This window comes from Hypomesus nipponensis, chromosome 5 (assembly GCF_054491055.1).
Source record: "Hypomesus nipponensis isolate SF chromosome 5, ASM5449105v1, whole genome shotgun sequence".
NCBI classification, from domain to species: domain Eukaryota; kingdom Metazoa; phylum Chordata; class Actinopteri; order Osmeriformes; family Osmeridae; genus Hypomesus; species Hypomesus nipponensis.
The window spans coordinates 7,648,563-7,664,702 of record NC_140365.1 but is presented as its reverse complement, the minus strand read 5'-3'; the positions used below and the strand labels follow the sequence as shown (position 1 = coordinate 7,664,702).

The window sequence follows — 16,140 nt, the reverse complement described above, 5'->3', positions numbered from 1 at the left end:
TCTGTGGTCACAGACTCATCTTGCATTCGCCCTGTATGATATCCCTAACTTTTTGAAAAGGGCTCATTGACCTCATGCATTCTACAGCCAGGCCTGCCGCTGTGAACATGTTGCAAATGTGTGCTCTCTTTCTCTTTGACTTCCAGGAGAGAGAGCTGCCCCGGCTGTCTGTAAGGAGAGAGGGGCCCTCGACGAGGAGGATGTGGCATGCTGCAGTCGGCTCACCATGGCAGGACATGGCCAGTGACCAGACCTTTTGTTCAACTTGAACCTCTTTTTTCCCGGCTCTTGGAGTCGACCATGTTTTTTGGCTTCCGGCGTCTTGTTTCACTCTTGTGCTAGCAGATTTCACGGACCACCTTTTGGGAATTTTGGGTTCGGAACCTAGCACGCTAAAAGCAACTCTGCATTCTCTCAATGAGCTAGTGCCCTTTGGATATTACATGACACCTCGCTTTCGATTGGATTTCACACGCTCACATCCGAATTTACTGCTTGTTGGAAACTGCGGCACACCTGTGTAGGAGGCCTTTATTGGTGGGGAGTTAAGCTGTACCTGGAACTGTTGCTCTTAAACGGGCTTGGTTCTCTTCAGTTAGAGAAAGTGCTTAGGTGGGCTTTCCCTCAGAGGCAATGGATGGCCCTCGGTCCAATGGGCTCCGCAAAAAAAGGAAGTCGAGGTCAAAGAGGGATCGGGAGCGGATATCGAATGGGATAAGGAACAACCACGCGAGGGGCTCTGTGTTCCGTTTCTCCTCGGACTCGGAGCGAGAAGGGGCCAGGGAGCCCCCTTCCTCTCGTCCCAGGCCCCCGAGGAGGAAGAGGAAGGAGTCCAATTCCTCCGAGGAGGACATCATCGATGGCTTTTCCATCGCCGGCTTCACGACACTCGAGGCGTTGGAGGTAAGTGCTACCCCTCAGTCTGCTGCTACACGGCCCTCTCTTGAGATGTGCTTGGATGTGTGTTTTCAGCGTTTAATCTGTGTTTTGCTATCTCGGTTGGAAAGGCCCTAAATCCATCTTAACGCTATGTTAGGATGTGCTTGTTATTGTCTCCAGCCCAGGCTACTGCCTGGCTGGGTGGACTGCCCAATACCCTGGCTCCTGTGTGCATATTTTGTTGTTGTGGAAGCTGGATATCAACAGATGTGGCTTTAAACGAGTTTGTTCAGCCAGAGATCTCTATCTCCATCACAGAGCGCGTGTTGTTGTGCACCGCTCAGGATTTGTTTGTACAAGAATGTGCCAGACAAGGGCTTACAGTTGGATGGATGGCGTCCAGAAGCTCTATAAGGTTCTAAGTCCCTAGCATGGCACTAGTGGAACTACAGGAATACAACCAATATCTTCTTGGGAGTGTTCCCCTGATTTGTTAGTTAACATTGGTCTTTATTTTGGATTTTAGCTTACCAAATCATGGATGAAAGCATACATGTACTACTTTTACATGCCTTACTGCAGGGCAAGAGATTGCAGGTTCAAAACCTTTACGCTTTGAATGAAAGTGTCTGCTAAAAGAATACATTATCTTATATTACACTGGCATGATGTTACAGTCTTAGTCAGTGGTATCCTCCACCTAACATTCTGAGCTGAAACAGTTTCCTGTTTTCCTTCTGCCACTCCCCATTTATGTTGTCTCTCAGTGTGGCCTGTACAGTATCACCAAAAGCAATGTGTTTTCTCCACACCGACAAACCCTTTTTTTGGTTTCCGCGTGCCAGTGAATTGCTTGTCAGTTTTGCAGAGTAGCTCTCTTGAAATTCAGCAAGGTGTTTTCATTCAGTGCATAGAAATCCAGACGCTCCGCATGCCCCTGCTGCAGCTGGCCTTTACAAGTGAACTCTCAGAGGTAGGCTTTCCATTAAGCCTGCCTATTGAGTGATGCGAGAGGCTCTGGGTTTTCTGTGTTAAAGCATTTTGAGCAAAATTACCAAATGATTGTACCACATTTCTTTTAAAGCTGTGATCGCACAGCAATACAATAACTGCAATTGTCACCTTTGTACCTACTTCAATTCAATATCACATGTTCGTTGTGTCGTAGGCTTTTTCATATCCGCACTAAGCTTCATTTGGTCAAGGCCAAAAGGTTGTACTACCCTCAGAAATCTATCACTTGGTGGATTTCATAGTGCTCAAACAATGAAGACTTCGCTAAAGAGGAACCAATTTCCATTGGTTAAATTAATAGTTACCATACTAACTACACTACACTATGGTCTCTACCAGCAAGAGTGCAATAATTCTGAAAGGACCTGCTTTCACCTCCTGCTGTGGAGCTGTGCTCTAGTTCTATGGCAGGTTGAGTCAAATCGGTTATTCTCCTATCAAAGCCTGACAGAACATTTACACCAGTACCTTATCATAAGGCACTAAACGGCTGTCGTCAATAAATATTGTGTCATGCTGTCACTTATAGTGAGGGATTTCTCACTTATGCCTAATCATATCAGTATAGCCTATTTTGGATGACATGGTTCAGGATGACTGACATTTTGTAATAAACTCAAGGTTACTCAGCTGCAAAATATTTATTGCTAAGCTGTCTGGGATCTAGTAGGAAATTATAATTGTCCACAAAAGACTAATAGAATTTAATGAAAATGAATGACTGGCTTGATTTCTGCCAACTGCTGTAGGGTTCAAGGCAACACGCTGACTAATTAGATCAAAAATGAATGTGATAAAAACATGTGGAGTGTAAGGGTAACTTGCTACTCACTTAAACTTTACATGAGTGTTTTTGTTAAATTGTTACTACAAATGTTGGTTACAGAATAATAGGCAGTGGAACATTTACATTTAGTCATTTAGCAGACACTATCATCCAGAGCGACTTACAGTAAGTACAGGGACATTCCCCCGAGGCAAGTAGGGTGAAGTGACTTGCCCAAGGACACAACGTCATTTGGCATGGCCAGTAATCGAACCGGCAACCTTCTGATTAATAGCCTGACTCCATAACCGCTCAGCCATCTGACCCGCCTGAACAATTTTCAGTAACATAATTAGAACAGTCTTGAATTACACACTGTCAATAGAACAACCATGTGAATGAGCCACCTGATTAGTACTCAGGGTGATACTTGACAACACATGTAATTAAAGTGTATAATTACAGGCTCTGCCAACATGTTATTGCATATTAAACATATGTGATTCATGTTGTAACATTGCTTATTACTCTGTACACTGTAACAAAAGCACTTGTTATGTAAACAGAGTGTAAGGGTAGGCAGTGTAAACAGATGCTCTTTGACAGGCTTTCATGTATTAATCTATGTGGATAGCCTCCATCAGAAACTGACTTTAGAATGAGAGAGCACAGAGAGCACAGAAAATGGAGAGAGAGAGAGAGAGAGCGAGCACAGAGAAATATACAGAAAGATAGAGATGGGGATAGAGAGTGAGAGAGAGAGAGAAGAAACCGGTAGCTCTTCACTGTGAAGAATAACACCAAACTACTCAAAGCAGTTCATAAGGCTTAAAACGCAGACAAAGCTTGCATCTCGTCATCCCTCAGTGTACTACTGAGCACATCTGCTAGGTTGAAAGAGAAAACTCGAACGATTCTTTAATCACACCCCCGTGGTACTCAGGGGCATGCTGCAAGATATTTTCCTCTCATAACAAAATACCACTTTTTTTCAGGCCCTCTATTAATTTCCCACCTTCCACTACCCTATATTTCAACCTCTTGGCAGTAATGCCAGATTTTCATTTAGCTGCGTTCTGAACCTGTCAGCGAATGATGTATGATGTGTGTTAATGGAGCCTGGCAGCTGAGTGACTGACACATCAAATATGATGTTCTGTCATTACTGGATGTGTTTAAGGCCACATCCAGATAATCCTGCTTTTCTGATTTTTAACTCCCCAGTACGCAATATATGTTTGCAAAACAATCAAACTTGAAATCATGAAAAATTGAATAAATAACAGGTTTTAAATGCATGCTGTGTCTAGTAAGTGAACAGCCACTCAACAAGAGGAGAAAGTGGAGGAGGAGAAGGGGGAACCAGAAGGGGGCTTCTCAGATCAATGTAACATGAACTGAGGCAATGGACTGGTCCCCATTCCCTTGGCCTCGCTCAAATCCTCATTGATCTCCCCATACCAGTTGACATAGCTGTCTAGTGCACTTCCCATGTAGATACCCTGTTGTGGTTCATGAAGGGCTTTGCATCTTTAATCTTCTTTCATCATTTGGTCAAATATATCTTCCGTGTTTGAAACTAATACCGAGGAGTCAGATGGCTGAGCGGTAAGGGATTCGGGCTATTAATCAGAAGGTCGCCGGTTCGATTCCTGTCTGTGTCAAATTTATGTCCTTGGGCAAGGCACTTCACCCTACTTGCCTCGGGGAGAATGTCCCTGTACTTACTGTAAGTTGCTAAATGACTAAATGCAATTGTAATACACACGGTGAGTCAGTACAAATTACAGTAATTTCTTGCATTTATGTAACTGTATGCCTGCTTATTGTCGTGGCATGCAAGCATGTTTATCCTCATGGGAAGTCATGTATGATGAACACCAAGGTGCAGGATTCCAAACGCATGAAAGATGGGTCAAGTGTCCATGCCTGTGTAAAAAGTCACTTCCATACTAAACACCATCTAGGCTCATTTGCAGCATGCAGCAGGAAAACAGTTGTTAACCACAGTAAATGTTTGCTCTCCTGATTTAATATGCTGGGAAGGAGCTTGTTCATGGGGCAGTGGGGAGACCCCTGTAGATCTCATATTAAAATAGGTTTACACAAACCACCCGGCATCTGTTCACGGTCACACACTGCTGCCTCCATAGCTTTTAATCCTCGATGCCAAAAACGTTTAGGACGATACAAATGTTCTCAGCACAGCTTCTTTTGAAACGTATAACCGTTTCATTGGTCAGGATAAATGGGGTCTGTGTGATTGGTGGAGAGACGGAATGAGTGCCCTGATATGTCCCAAGGCTATTCAAAATGTTTTTGAGAATCAGAGAAGTGTCTGGTGCGTGTTTTCATATACTCAATAGTTAATGATCACGCACATGTGGAATTTTATATCCAACGCAGAAAATACTGTTAATTTCAAGCAAAGGTCATGGGTTATAAAGTGCCTTTATCTTCCTGGGATTTGTATGCAAGATTACTTGCAGCAGGCGACTGGTAACAATGCAGGTGGAAATCCTTTCATCCACTCAACAGTTATTGATTCTTTTCGAGGCTGATGCTGTCAAATCTGTTTGTTCACAGTGTTTACCAAACGTCTGGAAGGATACTGCACATGAAATCCCTCTCTAAAATAGTAAGAGTCAGTGTACTTAAACCTTCTCCAGAGCTGCTGTCGCTACACGCTAGCCGAGGCGAAACTCAAAAGACAAACAAGCATGTTTTTCGGCGGGAGAATGTGTAACTAATTTCACAGCCAGAGAGGCGGATAAGAGCATTGAATTAATGGTTCTGCAGCAGCTTGAGAAATGTAAGTCTCCTAGACGCTGGTTAATGCAGTCCTCAGCTGGGGGAAAGTTATATTGTGGCACATCTTCACTGGGGTATTAGCATACAGACCATTTACATTTTATGCCCATATAATTGGCTTGTCCAAGTTTGTTTATAATACTGGATTTCATAGGTCTGGGTGCTATCGTCTCGTAGAGCCCAGGACTTTTTTCATTATCTGTTGTATGAAGGGACTGGTAAAAAGATGTGTTTGAAAAGACAAATGTTTGCTCAGTGTAATTTGAAATTCCCATCACAGTGGTACAGCCCTCTTCAGATTCAGTTGGGGGAAAAAACGTGTTTTGTGTGTAATTGCCCACATGATGATGCATTTGATCAAGTTGTTTTTTCGGTGGGCTCGACAGAGGACCTTTTTGCTGGCTGGCTGCACAGTGCATACCAATGGTAGCTTGCATGGGACACACTTGTCTGCGGGTGTGTGGATCTGTATGCCTACTGGATATGTGTGTGTGTCGTAAATAGGCTTACCCATGATGCTTTGGGGCTTATGGACAGGGCCCTATTGGGCACCCCCACCTGCATTTTGGATAATTTGCTCTCCTCTTCCACGCCCTGAGTATTCGCCCTGAGTACTCACTGTATCATTGAGTTCACTGGAACTCCAAGCCATATTGGAACTCAGTTTTGTTAAAGAGCCTTGTTTTTACCTGCGTCTACCATTGCATCCTTATCTGAATTTTGCCATATCAAATATGTCTGTGAAGGTTAACATTTGATTGGTCGAGCCTGGCTCAGCCTCTCTCTGTCTTCCCCTCTGCCTAGCCCGCACCATGCTGATCTCGGTCCATTGATGTCAAGTCTCTGTATGATGGCACAGCCTGCGCCTCTCCCCACAAGCAATTATATATCTGTCTTTTCCAGGTCAAACGGTGTTGAAATCCTAATTAAAAGTTCCCTGGCTGTGTCTCAGGGCTGCAGCGGTGGAGCCGAGTACACGGAAAAGAGAGAGCCCATCAGATGTTGTTTAACAACCTGTCTGACAGTAAAGATGACCATTCACTATACGCCAGTAGCCATATACATTTACATTTAGTCATTTAGCAGACGCTCTTATCAATAGCGACTTACAGTAAGTACAGAGACATTCCCCCAAGGCAAGTAGGGCGAAGTGCCTTGCCCAAGGACACAACGTCATTGGGCACGGCCGGGAATCGAACTGGCAACCTTCAGATTAATAGTCCGATTTCCTAACCGCTCAGCCGGCTGACTCCCCACACCTCATATACACCTTCCTGTGCTGGTGACTTTGGTTACTTGTCCCTCCATCGGTCAGGTGGGTGCCTGGGGTGTGGGGATTGGTCTGGTCCATATGGAGCGGGATGGGCATGTCATATACTCGTAAAACAACACTGGATTTGAGGGTAGTGTCGATGTAAGCGGCATGACGATGCACTGGCATCTGGCTTGCACTGAATAACTCTGTTCACAGAGTGAACAGATGAAGCCCCCCTGCTCGGTTTTCCCATTTATGGAAAACATGCTTGCACAAACACGAGGTGAACCCCACATCACGGCTGTGATTCCATTGCTCGTGTTGACATGCACAGAACATCCAAGATGAAAGCAGGGGGAGAATAGGGGAAAGTAAAGACGACAGCAGCACTTCAAGTGACAAATGTTCTTCCAGGGAATTCCGAAACAAGGTTTGCTGGTATAGCAGGGCTAGAATACGGCTCAAACACGTCTGTCAGTGTCTATATGTCTCTATCTTTGTGTGTATGTGATTCATGTTTTAAGCCTGTCATTCACCATGCGTGTTTTCCTGCTTGTTGGATCGTTGCTGTTTATTTCATCACTTTAAGAGGCATCCACAAAGTACAGAGCCAGAGTAAATTATGCATTAGGTACATTTTGGAACCCTAGTGGGTCTTGGAGTTGGCGCTTAATGAGAGTGTGGTGTTTCTAATGGGATGAGATTGGCTCGCAAGATGGTTTGTGCAGTAATTGAATTGAAGCTTATAGACATATGTTGTTGTTCTTTGTGACGAAATTGGGCCGAGTGGGGTGGATCACGTTGGAAGAGGTGTGTTTGTTTGTCACGTACAGTATAGAGCTCGTTATTGTGTGTGTTTTTGTGTGAGTGTGTGTGAGTGTCTGAGTGTGTATGGGGACGACTTCAGTCCAAAAGATTGTCAGCCAGATTGTGCCTGAATTCGCTAGCCTAAATTGTTCTCAATATGGGCGTTTTGGCTCCCATGCCTTCAGTCAGAAAAAAAGGAGTTCAGGATAGCAACAGCATTGAAGCTCAATGAGCACATTTCACACAAAGATCTGGATAAGTGCTTGCCTGGGGAGTTTGTTTGGATGTCAAAACAACCAAAGACTTGTTTTGTAGTGTTATTCTGCACAAAAACGGAAGAGATGTGAATCTGCATTCCCTAGCCTCAGTGGTCCACAGGCACCAAAACGGCTTCTTTGACGGCTATTGGGGTAAGTGGCGTGCCTTTTATTTCCTCCATGTGTTTCTGGTGATTGTTTAGCCCTCCTGCTTATGAAGCATTTTTGTGTGAAAGCCGGATCTTAAGTGATTTCTGATGTCTTGGTACAATGCAGGTGTTTGCCTGCTGATTGTCTGCAACTCCCATCACTACAGCCTCTTAAGAAAAACCTTCACACTATTCGCTTATTCTACATACACACGCACACACACACATGCATACTACTCATTCACCGCAAACACACAGGATTAACTGACACTCACTGAGTATAGACATAGCTAACCTTTCCTATCTGTCCACTTCCTTTCTCCCTTTCTCCCCCCCCCCCTCTCTCTCTCTCTCTCTCTCTCTCTCTCTCTCTCTCTCTCTCTCTCTCTCTCTCTCTGTCTCTGTCTCTGTCTCTCTCTCTCTCTCTCTCTCTCTGTCTCTCTCTCTCTCTCTCTCTCTCTCTCTCTCTCTCTCTCTCTCTCTCTCTCTCTGTCTCTCTCTCTCTCTCTCTCTGTCTCTCTCTCTCCTCGTCCTTCTCTATCACTGCTCTCTTAACTCTCTTTCTCTCCCAGCCTAGAGTTCCCTCCCCGCTCTATAGAGCCCGCTTGACCACACTTGCCCTGTCCGTCTTTGTGACAAGGCAAGCAGACAGTGAGACAGAAAGACCGACAGGCAGCCAGGTAGACAAAGAAAGCAGACTTAAGAAGGCTTAACCCTCTGACTCCGAAGTCTACTGAATCGCTCACCTCGTCCTCGCATTCTGAAACAGACGCTTCGACATACACTGTGTATGTTCTTACTGTGGCGCGCACTAGGCGAGTCGATTTCCAAGACAAACGAAAGATTTTTGAATGTCTCCCACCTCGTCTTATTGGTTTCCACCAGAGGCCTTCTTGTGTCACACACTTGCACACAGCCCAGAGCTGGCTTGGCATTAGCTGGGATTTTGTTTTTATATTTAATAGTGGGTATCAGCTTCTCTGTACAAGCAGGAGTTGAGGAGGCCTGTGGGCCATTCTCACAGCCATTATCAGTCAGCTTGCAGACTTCATGATATGATGTATTAGGCCCTCATAACTGCTGCCTCGACCTGAGGAATAGGAGGCGGCTTAGTTTCCCACTGTCTGCACAGCATCGTTTGAATCCCAAATGGCTGCAAAAGCAGTTTAGTTAAACAACTTGATCGGTTTAATTCATGTTAATTCATGTACACTCATTGTAAAGTGTTGCATATGAAATGTAAAATTGCACGGATTAACATGAAATAATTTATAGCACAGGGTGTTAATGAACTGATGTTCATTTAGTAATTGATGTTAAGTCATGCATTTATTAATGTTCATGAATGTATCCTTAATGTTAAGTCTTTAAGTTACCATGTTATAATGGAATACTTGAGCAGTACTCAGAAAAAGTATTGGCAATATACTTAACATCAAGGGTAATTTAACAAACATGAAATAATGGGTGAATGAACATCAAATAATGAATTCATACATCAAGTACTTCATGTTTATTCATGCTCAATTAATGCCCCCTTGAAACATTGTGAAAGTGTTACCAATCCATCTGAAGCTGGTCTTACATGAACTGTTCTTACGTTTCCATTGATCTGCCCTCCATGGCATCCTTCCTTATGAGGCCGTCTGCCTCGTCCATCCTTCCTCATGAGGCCGTCTGCCTCGTCCATCCTTCCTCATGAGGCCGTCTGCCTCGTCCATCCTTCCTCATGAGGCCGTCTGCCTCGTCCTCCGCTTTGGAGGCTGAGCAGGTAAGTAGTCATCCGTCTTGTTATATTGATCCCCTTCATCGAGAGGTGTGTGAGGTGCATTTCAGACGGCCCTTCTAAGAGGGCTGTTATTGAGTTTCACTGTGGCAGGGGCTGGTTTACACGGCGTCCGGCTATCCCTTAGCAGGAACCCAGCTACTGCCGTCACTGCCCCGCCCACAGTGCTGTCCTCCCCGGGCCCCTCAGTCCCAGGCTGGGCTCAAGTTACCTCGTCTTACCGCCGTAATCAAGGCCCATCGACACGAAGGGCAGGTGTAAGCTAATTAAGGACAGTGTACTTACTTTTTGATCTTCACCCCCTTCCCATCTCTCTCGTTGGTAGTGCACGCCTTCTCTCCTCAGCAATTTTCCACTTTGTTGTCTTTAACCCCTAAATGTGTACAAAAAAACTAAATTGATAAACATTTTGACCATTTAACGGTGAGTAACACGAAAGGTCAAAGTCACGCGCTTCTTTTCGCTTTAGTTTCAAGGTGTGTTATTTGCAGAACTCGAGATCCAGTGCGGTTGCCACTGTTCCATCGGTATGTTAAGATATTCCTGGCATGAGATGAAATGATAAGCGCTACAAGCTGCCGTCGTAGCTTACCGAGCAGGAAACGTGTTGATGCGCCGACACCTGTATGTGCCTACAGTCGACAGCAACAAAGGACTTAAGGGTCATCCACGAGAAAGCTTACACCCAGTTCCACAGCCGGTGGTGTATCGTAACTCAGCATGGACGCACGTAGGAACATTTAGCGCTGATCCCCATTGTAGCAGAGAACCTCCAGCAGCATGATCAAGCCAGGCAGTTATTCCCTTTCCCAGACATCCGCTACATGTAGACAGGGTCGCGATGCAGGTCTATTACAGAGATGAATGTAAATCTCTCAACTTTGCCGGAAATGCCCCGGTGGCCCCGGCCATCTAAGATCATCCTTGAACGGAAGGTGTTGTGTTCCATACCCCCCCTCGCCCCCCCCCCCCCCCCCCCCCCCCGGGAAATTGACATTAGATAAGGGTGCTGGGGCACGGCCATGTGCAGTGAGAGTGATTTATGGGGGCCCACGTCTTCTGTGAGGTTTCACGGGAGTGCACTGTGCGAGCGCGGTGCATTGACGTACACACTGCACCGGGTTCCATCTCTGAAGGACTGTAAAATGAAAATGCTGTGAGACAGCCTTGGTGCCTCTCAGCTCCCTCTCTGTGGCGCTGGGCTGGGCCCGCACTGAGTGCTGCATAAATGGCCTTATTACAGCAGCAGTGGGAGTAGAGGAGGAGGAGGGAGGAGTAGAGAGGGGGGGGGGGTGGTGTAGGAGGGGGGAGGGGGGCTCCTGCTTGTCAACAGCTCCTCAGTGTCCGGGTAGTCATCCCCCTGCTCCCACAGGGCTCAGGCTTCAGCTCCACGCTGGAGACAGATGCCAGAGAGGAGCCCCATGCTGCCTGCCCGCCTCGCTGCCTCGCTTCTCTCTCTCTCTCTCTCTTACTCTCTCTCTCTCTCTCTCCCCCCCCCTCTCTCTCTCTCTCGCTCCCCAAAAGGACTGTGAAATGGAGCATTGATTGCATCAGTGCGGACGGAGCGTAATGCATAATATTATTGCTCTCCGTAATCCTCCCCCTCCAGAGTAGGAGCCAGGGCCAGCAGCTCACAGCAGGTGGGGAGGGGGGGAGCAGGAGAGAAAGGAGGGTGGACAGGACACGAGACGGGAGGGGGGATGGAGGGAGGGAGGGGAAGGGGGGGGGGAGGGAGGGGAGGGGAAGGGGGGATTGACGGAGCAGTGGCTCACACTTGCAGGGCCTGGCCTGTCTACTCAGCTCTGCTCCAGCTCTGCCAGAGTCCTGATTAGAAAGCTGCTCCTGCTCCTGATGAATAATTGAACAACCTTGTTTTCCTTGTTGTAATTTTAACTTCAGCCAAGCAGAGACTTTGTGATGAATATTTTGTGTATAATAAGGTATAATAGTGTATGTTTGTAATCTCTTGTGGGAAGCCAAGACGTTGCTATAAATAGCTTCTCTCCAAGCTAAATGGAATATTACTTTCAAGATTATTGTTTTGGATACAGTGATTTATCACACTTAATTAATGTCAAACAGCATTTGAGGGACTTTATATCTCAGCAACTTTAAAAAAGCTAGTGACCTTTAAAATAAGTTTGTGCTGCTTCTTGTTTACCAATTATTTGTATTTTTATTGTGTTCTTGAAACAAAAACAGTTGGGTGGAAAACAGTCTAATTTTGTCATCGGCCTCCACAGCTTATCCCTGTGTGAGAGAGAGCAACTCAGACTCTAGATCAGGTTTAGAGATCTGGAAATGACACTGTAAGCACTGTTGAAAGAAACATCCACACACACTGTCTGTGTTTACTTGACTGGCCCGTCAGTGCATGACAAGTAAACAGTCACAGTGAATTGCCTGTTTGTCTACGTGAGACATTAGATGGGTTCGACTGCATGCAGCGCCGGCGTCGCCTGCAGCCGCCTGCAGCCCGGCTGACTTGAAGCAGCCAATGGCATTCTCAGATTCAAGGCAGCCGACTGCAGCCGGCTGTCATGAAGTCGAACGCACCTAGTCTCATACAACGAACGACACATGATCAAATTCAGACTAGATTTACAGTGGAATTCCAAGTGATGTGTGGATCAGACCTGTAATCGGGCTGTCAAGCTATTTCACAAGGTCAACGCCTCCTCACGTTCAAACACAGTCATTTCAGGTCTCTACTTCAATTTGGTGTAAGACTCAGGCTCTCTGCGCTAGGCACCCACCTCGAGGTTTTACCTCAGGTAATTGGTTTGTAAGTATATGGAAATGTGACGTTTCACTGTGACCTTAAAAGCTGCGTGCATGCGTTTATCAGAAGCACGTGGTCTTCTTGACTCCCTGCTCCCGCTCCGTTGGATGCGTAATGAACTTGCCCTGGCTCTCTAAGAACCACTTGACCTCTGGCTGGGTCGGGCTCGGGAGGATATGACAGAGGAGGATGTCACTTCCTGTTTATTAACAAGAGGACACAGAGCAATCACTTCCCATTGCCTTGACCTTATTGTAGTATAACTAAGTACCTTACATAGCATCCAGGAAACGCTGATGATAAAGTAATGAAAGAAGAATTTTGATTTGTGTTCATTAGCTATTATGTTGCCCTGAAGTCATTTTAGGGAGTTCAGACAATAGTCTATTTTAATAATGATTTCCCTCTCCTCTCCGCACGCACGCGCACACACACACACACACACATACACTTTCAAGTGGGACTACTTCCAGCTTCTGTCAGCTGAGGTCGAGGCATGACCATTGGCATGCTGATTAGGACAGGAAGTGTGTGTGACGGCCTCTTCAGACATACAGCAACTCCCATTGGTGGAGGGGTATAACGTTGCAAACAACTTTTGTCGTTTAAAGCTGGATTCTGCAGGTAGCTCAGGATCAGCTTAGTGAGTGTTTACTGGATCGCCACTTAAGAAGATTGCGAACCAGCGGGGTGCTACCCTCGCACAAAGAGAAAATGCACCCAGACACAGTGGTGTTCAATGAATAGTTTCTCTCATTCTCTCTCACGAATGGGCAACATCTGTCTGTTGTGCAAATCAGATTGAACGTTATTATCCCCTAATTTGACCAAATACTTATGTTAATTTTGCAGATACTTTTGAGGGATTTAATGAACCATTTGAGAGAATGATGGCTGTTAAAATACAAGGGTTGGATGCCTTTTTATAGCTGTTGTTAAAACGGCTGTTGAGAGCTGGGTCGCATGCTTTGGCCGTGAGCACCAACACAAGTACCAGACCTTATACATGCTCCAGGGAACCCCTGCTACTCATGAGCAGTCAAGACTATGTACAATTGTTTTCACAAATAGGCTCTATTCTACTCACCTATTACTTTGGAAATAGAGAGGCTTCCTGGGTAATACAAGGGCCAACGTGAGTGACATTTGAAGTGTTTGATATCTGAAGAGTCCTCCGAGTGAGGCCTCTTGAATGAGTCGGCTCTGTCTGGCTTGACATGCGGCCCAGTTGTACATCAGGAGACCAACTGACAGGAGGTGTGCTTTAAGCAAGACGGAAACACACAGATACGGCGAAGGGAAAACTAATCTTTTTATGTTGTGTGCGCTCGCGTGTCTGTGTGTGTGTGTGTGTGTGTGTGTGCGTGTGTAGTGAGTTGACATTGTGAACGTCAAATCCACCAAAGCCAGAGCTTGAAAGCCAGAGATGTTGAATGTGTTTCTTGTCATTCCTCGGTCTTTCATCTCTTCCGCGGAGAGCTGCTTTGCAAGGGAAATGCATCGGGGCTTGGCAGCCAGATCTGTAAAATATAATCAGAGGGGCTGGAGTTGGAACTAGTTAGTTTGACTGCAGTCTGCCAGACAACATTCTCTACGCTGTCACTATCATAAATATTTTGTATGCCTCTCGAAACATTTTCACAAGACTGAAAAAGCACTTTCTGCCTATTGTAGTCCGTGCGGCTGGTGTATAATGCATGACATTTGTTGCATGAAACATTGCATGCGGTGCCGTGAACAACACGGCTGTAATAAACGGAGATCAGAAGGCTGCGCTCGGTGGTTCCTGAAGGGGCTTGTTTGACAAGCGGAGCGCTTTCACGTGTAACCCAATCAGCGGTGCTCGGCGGCCACGGAATTAGATACCGCGGGTCTCTGCCAAAGGATTGATTTTGATCTTATTGCATTGAGGTGAAGCATCTTTAAGTCGTCTGCGGGCCCTGGCCTCTTCTGAATCTCTCGGCAGAGTGAGTGCGGGGGGGGTGGAGACTGTCTCCTCCAGTATGTAGGCTAATGCCACCGTCAAGAGGAAGCCCCCGAGACCCATCCGCAATACCACCGGACCGGCGGGCCTCGGGATTAAATTAGCCTGATAGACTGCAGCGGGAATGTCAAGAATCCCGCTACGCCTGCCTCGCATTAGTTCACCCACACAGACGCCCTGTGTGTGGAGTTAGGCCCTCGCGTCTCCCAGCGTGTTGGGCCTGTTCATCTGTGCATAATAGCATGCTTTTAGGGAAGGACAGAGATCTCTGCCTGACACGTTGGCCAAACGGGTCATTTGCCTGCTAACTTGATTTAATGATAGTGATTTAAAGTGGGGCACATGTGAGGATTGTCTAAAAGCTTTGAGAACAACAGTGTCAGTATCACGATTCTTTTTTTAATAAGCTTGGATTTCCTGGAGCCTGCTAAAATGTGTTTCCACTTTCATTCAGAAGAATTAAACGTGCCATTTAGTGTTCTGTCCTATGTGCTTACATGCAACTACATCTAGACTGAACTGGTCTGTGTTCATATCATTCCACTTTCCTTCAACAAAACAAGCACGGATTCAAGACTATTTAATGGTCTATTCGTCTGTATATTCACCACTAGACATTCCGGTCAGTTAAACGCATTTGGCATCGATTGTTGGACCTTGGCCTGGTAAAGAACGCTAATACTCCCTTGGAGGAATGGCACTCACAAGCAGATGTATAATCCCGCAACATGAGGTCAGGGAGTCACAGCCTTCAGCTCAGCGTCTGCACAAAACACAGGAAAACGCTTCCTGCATCTGCCGAGCGCTGCTCCTAACATCCAGGCCCCGTTGGACCATGGCAGGGGACTGGCCTGTGGCACCGCCTTAGGAGTCACCTGAGGTGACCGCTCACAAGCACTGACCACAAGCTTACGATTGCCAGCTTACAGGTTTAGCCTAGTGTTGGTCCGTTCTCATTAGTTGCCACGTTGTATCTCCTCCATCCAACTCAATCCATCTGATCAAATCAAACACCCGGGCTTCCAACTGCTTTGGTTAACGAGCTTTCCCTAACCCTAGGATGTAAAGGAAACAAATGTGCGCCGACCCACATACCCCACAACCCTTCCCCGAAATGCACCTTTTAAGCAACAGTAATTGTTATCGATGCCTGTCTTCGGAGCTGTAAGCAAATTACATGCTGAGATGGGGAGGGGTAGCGGGTTGAGCGCTCCAACTTTACGCGCTGAGTTATGCGCGAACGAGTACCTGTCGCGTTTAATGATGTGTTGTTTCCATGTGCTGCGGCTGTTGCTGTTGGGATTCCTGACAGGCCTGATGGATGAAGTGATCCAGGCGGAGACTTCGTCTCCCAGAACCCCATGCATGCAGTCTCTCTGTATTTGAATCTTTCAGTCAGTGCCTAATTAGAAGAAAAAAACGGATCACTTTAACAGCTCGTGGTCTTTGGGGGGGGGGGAATCAAAGCTTTTTGCTCAAGTTAAAGGCTCTTTCCTTCATGAATGTTAAGGTATTTTCTGTCACAACATCTAGAGGAATGGGTCTGTTTAAGAGGATTGGCTTTTATGACTCGACATTTTTCAGTTGATGGAATTATGATTTGTTCTGGAAAACCTCAGGGCCTATTTACACTAAGATGTCAACAACGGT

General features: G+C 46.1%; 1 protein-coding gene across 1 annotated transcript in view; it reads left to right on the top strand.

The window, feature by feature from the left end:
* The first annotated feature begins 624 nt into the window (after positions 1–624).
* Positions 625–16,140, top strand: part of auts2a (activator of transcription and developmental regulator AUTS2 a) — a 238,564-nt gene continuing 223,048 nt past the window's right edge. Inside the window, exon 1 of the mRNA XM_084697684.1 lies at positions 625–903. Coding sequence (XP_084553810.1) covers positions 634–903 — 270 coding nt within the window. The 5' untranslated portion in view covers positions 625–633. The remainder of the gene's footprint in view (positions 904–16,140) is intronic.